The 6,411-nt window shown below is 41.3% G+C and overlaps 1 protein-coding gene across 2 annotated transcripts in view; it reads left to right on the top strand.

Annotated features, from left to right (window-relative positions):
* The first annotated feature begins 1,722 nt into the window (after positions 1-1,722).
* The window catches only part of Dbt (dihydrolipoamide branched chain transacylase E2), a 44,871-nt gene continuing 40,182 nt past the window's right edge, over positions 1,723-6,411 (top strand). For both annotated transcript variants that reach the window (XM_077791287.1, XM_026379420.2), the window contains exon 1: positions 1,723-1,828. In XM_077791287.1, the coding sequence (XP_077647413.1) occupies positions 1,778-1,828 (51 nt within the window). In that variant the 5' untranslated portion in view covers positions 1,723-1,777. The remainder of the gene's footprint in view (positions 1,829-6,411) is intronic.

Genomic DNA, 6,411 nt, shown 5'->3' with positions numbered 1-6,411 from the left:
AAGAACATTGTATAGTGACCCTGGGAAGAAAAATAATTTACTTCAAAGGTATAACTTCTACTTTTTATGCAAACTCATATATGTGGGATTATTAAATATATTAAAATGCCTATAAAATTTTCGATGGTCTGAGTTTGGTCGTGCATGCATGTAATCTATGGAGGCTGAGGCAGGAGGATCACAAGTTGGAGGCCAGTATCAGCAATTTATTTTATTTTATTTATTTATTTATTTATTTTAAAAAAATATTTATTTTTTTTTTTTTAGTTTTCGGTGGACATAACATCTTTGTTTGTATGTGGTGCTGAGGATCGAACCCGGGCTGCACGCATGCCAGGCGAGCGCGCTACCACTTGAGCCACATCCCCAGCCCCAGCAATTTTTTTTAAATAGAAAGAATTGGAATATAGCTCAGTGATAGAGCACCTGGGGTTCAATTCCCAGTATCCCCCAAAAAATGCAAATGGGAAAGTTTTTAAAAAAATATAAGTTTTTTTGACTATCAAAGATTTTCTGAGAAAGGTAATAATTTATATTTCTTGTTACAGTAGCTGTGTGTGTAAAATACACTGAAAGGCAATGACCCCCACCCCCAGTGTAATATTAATATTACCCTCAGGGTAATATTGAACAGGGTTATATTAAAAATATTAAAATTAATATTAAATATTGTGAAATGCCTAGAATTTTGTACCATTACCACTAACCTTCAGTGTTGAGGATTTACAATGTTGTCTTTGATTTGCATTTTTCCACTATAGTTCCTTAGACATTTGTGTGGATTTTTATTTTCATGTAAGAGGCAAATACAAATGTCATCCTGGACATTTTTAGAAGTTGTTTTCCTAGTAAATCTGAGGGTGATGCTTATTGAAGAAAACTCTGATCTTTTCTTTACCAGTTCCACTTGACCTGAATTTGGTATTTTTTTCAAGAGGCAAACAAATCAAGATTATATGTGAGTGACATTTATTGCCTATGCTGGGCTGCTGTATCTGACAGCATTTTGTAAGAAGGAACGATAAAGACGATGACATGTTTATTTTAGAGGTTGAGTAACCTTGCTCATCTTTTATGAGGAAACAAAACACCCTGAGAAGCCAGTTTCAGAATTTCAGTAATCAAGAACACTCAATGAAAGTAGGAAACACTAGTCAGTCCCAGGAGTAGTGGTGCAGGCCTGTAATTCCAGCAACTTGACTTGGGAGGCTGGGGCAGAAAAACAGCAAGTTTGAGGTCAGTCTCCTCAATTTAGCAAGACCGTCTCAAAAATTAACAACAGCATCAACAAGGCATTGGGAAGTGTTCCAGTAGGGACTTGTGAAGAAAGTCGTGGTACAGAGTCTTGCTACTAAGTATAGAAATGTTCCCTTTTTCTGTAATCATGAGAGTTAAATTCACCACCAAGAATCGTACTTTCCTGCTCATCCCTCGGGTCTTTGACTTTCCCCTTGTGACTGCCCTTCTTCGTGTGCCCTCACCACCGTTTCTCCCATGACAGCATGAACTGGTGCACTAGTACTTAGACACAGTACCTAGCCAGACTCTGCCTCCGGAATTAAATTTGCGCCTCCCTCCTCCCTAGTTCCCCGGGGCAGGCTCTAGGCACCCAGCAGGGTCCGGCTCGGCCCCACCCCTCTCCCGGGTTGGCTGCGGGGCGACTGGCTGGCTCCTCCGCTCGGGATTGGCTGCTCCGGGGAGGCGCGTCTCCCACCTCGGGATAGGTCGCCGGCGGAGGCGTCTATCCCCGGCGGTGCTGGGGCATTTCCGGACTAAGATGGCTGCAGTGCGAGTACTGAGGACCTGGAGCCGCGGTGCTGGGCGGCTGGTAAGCAGGTGGGGGTGGACCTGAGGCCGGGAAGGAGTGACTCGTTCCGAGGCTTCCGGGCCTGGAGTGTTACATTCTCCCGCGATAGCCACGCGGACCGGGCACGCGTGGTGGACAGGTGGAGGGACGCATGCCAGGGGAGGGCAGAAAAGGTGGCGAGGCGACAGGTCTGGAAACACACTACCTCCCTTTACGTGAACGAGCTTCTACCGCGATTCGGTCGTCCTCCTACTTTGTCTACCGAAGCCCAGCTACCCTTTCGTCTGCTGCCCTTTCCTTAAGCACTTTCTAGGTGCTTAAGATAGGCGCTGGGGATGCAGAGATTTTTTTTTTTTTCATTTAGAGTTTATTGAACACCCATGGAGTGCCACACACCGTAGTAAGATCCCCGACGTCGGGAAATTTACCGGTTAAGCAAAGAGCATCACCACAGAGTCTTTACCCTTCGGGAACTGAGAGTCTTGAAATTCACTCTCTTCGCTCCTTTTGTACACCACCTCTCCTGCTAAAGACTCTCTTTAGCAGACCTTTAACAGCAGGCACGGACACACACTAGTAATGATACTGTTTCACCCTATTTGCGCAACTGTTTTCTTTTTGAGCTCCTGTTTCCTGCAGCGATCGACTCATGATCTTACAAAATCGAATTTAAGAGTCTGCTGTGAACCAGGTACTCTTCTCAACACTGGGGATGCAAATAAGTCAGGCAATATCCTCTCCTCCCAGAGATTGCAACTTTGTGGTGAAGAACAGAGAGGGAGACAGATGTAGAACCTAAGCAATTATAAATTGTTATAAGAAAGGCGGTGATGGCAAATGCATGAAGTTACAGGGACACACAGGAGTGGATATTTTTAGAGTACTTGGGCGTCAGAGAGGAGTCCCTACCAAATACTGAATAACACAACATAAGTAGAAGATAACCAGGAGAAGAATGCTCTTAGCAGCACCTAGTAGGTGGTGGCAGCCCTTCTTTTGAGAGCTTTCCATTCCTCCTACATCATTGGCCATTTTGTTCCAATCTCTTTCCCCCATCCAGCTTTTAAATACAATTATGTGCTACATAATGACGTTTTGCAGTCCTTATATGGACTGCATATATGACAGTGGAGTGCACGTACAAATGTGTAACCACAAATCCCACCATTATGTACAACTATAATGCACCAATAAAAAAAATGTGGAAAAAAAAATAAAACCAAGAAGGGGTGACATCAGGCAATGGTGTTAGGATCATTGGATAACCATATGCAAATGAATGAGGTTGAACACTTACCTCATACCACATTGTAAAAATTAAGTCAAAATGAATCAAGGAGCTGAGTGTGGTGGCTCCCTCCTATAATCCCAGTAACTTGGGTGGCTGAGGCAGGAGGATTATGAGTTCATAGCCAGCCTCAGGAATTTAGCAAGGCCCTATGCAACTTACCAAGACCCTGCCTCAAAATAAAAATTAAAAAGGACTGGGGATGAGTCTCAGTGGTTGAGCACCTCTGAGTTCAATTCTGGTACCAAAAAAGAAAAAAAAAAAATCAAGGCCTAAATGTAAAAGCTAATACTATAAGACTCTTAGAAGAAAATGTAGAGGTTAATAATCATGACTATAGATGTGGGGGATATATCTTAGATATGATACCATAAGCATGAGCAGCAGGAGAAAAAGTAGATCAGTTGGATTTATCAAAATTTAAACCTTTGCACTTCAAAAGACATCATTAAAAAAGACAACCCATAGGCATGGGGTTGTGGCTCAGAGGTAGAGCACTCGCCAAGCATGTGTGAGCCTCAGCACCACATAAAAATAAAATAAAGGTATTGTGTCCACCTATAACTAAAAAATAAATGTTTTTTAAAAAGACTACAAAATGGGAAAAAAAAAAAAAATATATATATATATAATCATTTACCTGATAAGGCCTTATCCCGTATGCATGGAATATATAAAGAACTGTCACAACTCAATAATTTAAAAAAAATCTAACTTAAAAAGTTATATATATATATATATATATATATATATATATATATATGAGCTGAAAATTTCCTATTGGCTTGTGTTTTTACTATACTTTCTCTATATTCACTGATGCATTGAGAAACACAAATACCTTTGTGTTACAGTTGCCTGCAATATTTAGTACAGTCACATACTTTACAAATTTGTAGCATAAGAGATATAGGCTATTTACTAGTAAGCCATTTGGTTTTGTATAAGAATACTTTAAGATGATCCCACAGAAGAGATCACCTAATCAGGCATTTCTCAGAACATGTACCTGTCATCAAGTGATTAGGACTCTTGATGTTTTGTTTCCTTTTTTATAATGGGGATTGAAACTAGAGGTGCTTTACTGATTGAGCTACATTCCCTAGCCCTGTTTATGTTTAATTTTGAGACAGGGTCTCACTCAATTGCTAGGGCAGTCCTTGAATTTGCAGTCCTCCTGCATCAGCCTCTCAAGTTCCTGGGATTACAGGCATGTACCACCACGCCTTGCTGACTTTTGGTGTTTCTAAGGGCTTTAAGTTTGGCCCTCTGCACTTTTCTCACTTCCTAGTTAACTCATCCACTTTGGATTTAGTTACCATCTATGTTGGTGATTCCTAAAGTTCTTCAATCTTCCTGTCATGTCTACTCAAGACCCACATCATTGTCCAAGAAATTTTCATTTGCATGTATATGAGGTGTTTGTCAAGTGCAGATAATAAAAACCCAACAAAAAAGCAGGAAATTAAGTATCTGAGTATATAGAGCATCCTAAAATTAGAGGTCAGCTGACACTGATAAAGTGGTCCAGGATCATCAGAGTTCAGCAGTTCATTTGACTTTTCCTTCAGGGTCACAAGAGAGCTGCTACAATCCTGCCCCCTGCCCCTGCTCCCTACTCACCCCAGTACTGGGGATTGGATCCAGGGACATTCTACCACTGAGATACTTCCCAAGCCCTTTCCTAATTTTTATTTTGAGACAGGGTCTTAAGTTGCTGAGGCTGGCCTCTAACTTGCAATCCTCTTGCCTCAGCCTCCCCAGTAGCTGGAATTACCGGTGTATACCACTGCACCCAGCATACAACTTCTTACTCAGAATTCAAGACAGGAAAGAGGAAGAATTGGTACCAGGGCGACTGACTAGAACCATGTTACATGGCCATATTAGCACAACAGTGGAAAATCTAGCTTTTAGTCATCTCATGTGTGCCATAATATCTTAGACACATCAAACTTGAGGCTGTAGAACAAAACCCTCAAACTTGTTTCTCATCATTCTAGCCTATAACTCTCACTGAAGAAATCTGGTCACTATTCTCTGCCCCACCTGTACTGCAGGTGTCCTGGTCCTAACTAACTGGACATTTTTGCCTCTGATCTATGCCTTTCCAATCTGTTCTCCATAGTTGTAGCCAGGGTGATCTTATCAAGTAAGGCACATATTTGGTAATGTTATTTTCTTATTTAAGACTGTCCTCAACAAAATGTCCAAAATTCAGATGACTGAAGAAATGTATGATCTGGATCTTTTTAATTGCTAAGGCTTCATTCCTTATTAAAAATCTACCCATCCTGCCAGGTATGGTGGCACACGCCTGTAATCCCAGCAGTTCTGGAGGCTAAGGCAGGAGGATCGTGAGTTCAAAGCCAGCCTCAGCAATGGTGAGGCGCTAGGCAATTCAGTGAGACCCTGTCTCTAAATAAAATACAAAATAGGGCTAGGGATGTGGCCCAGTGGTTGAGTGCCCCTGAGTTCAGTCCCCATACCAAAAATAAATAAAAATCTACCCATTTCCTTGCCAGGTGCAGTGGCACACACTTGTAATCTCTGGAGGTTGAGGCAGGAGGGTCAAAAGTTCGAGACCAGCCTTAGCAACTTAGTGAAACTCTATCTCAAAATGAAAAATAAAAAGAGCTGGGGATCTGACTCAATGGTAAAGCACCTCCAGGTTTAGTCTCTAGTGCCAAAAAAAAAAAAAAAAAAAGCCAAACTCTGACACTTCCCCCACCTTCGTGCACACTAAGAATGCTATTAAACTACTTGAGTTAATTGGACACACCTCTGTTTCAGACCTTTGTACATGTATTCCCTCTGATTTACAAAGACTCTTGCCTTAATGCCCATGGCTTTATCTGCAACACGCTTTATCTACTGAGTTACTCCTTCTCATCCCTCCGGGTCTTGCTTCAACATTACTTTCTCCAGCTAGGCTCCCTTCCTTTGGGTTCCTTTAACATACTCTATTTCCTCCATTGTAGTACTGTGTTAGTACCTGTTTGTCTTTATCTTTCACTCTACATTTCGAAAGGGAAATAATTATTTCCAAGTGCCTAGCCCATTGTAAATACTCATAAATCAATATTTGTTGAAGGACTCAGTAAAGAACAGTTATTGCTTTTAATGTTTTATAAAAAGTTGTAAGCAACAAGAGCCCTTATCACCCATAATAAATTATCCAGATGCAGGTGGTCTTATGTCATGTTTCACATTTTCCCAGGACATCATGCCTTTGACTCTTAATTACCTTAGCCATGTTATATTGGATTTTTCTATGATGTCTGCTTCCTGTGGAACAGAAAAAGTAACTTGAATG

Source organism: Urocitellus parryii, chromosome 11 (assembly GCF_045843805.1).
Source record: "Urocitellus parryii isolate mUroPar1 chromosome 11, mUroPar1.hap1, whole genome shotgun sequence".
In the NCBI taxonomy this organism is placed as follows: domain Eukaryota; kingdom Metazoa; phylum Chordata; class Mammalia; order Rodentia; family Sciuridae; genus Urocitellus; species Urocitellus parryii.
The sequence above is the reverse complement of the archived record's forward strand: the minus strand, read 5'-3'. Positions and strand labels throughout refer to the sequence as shown.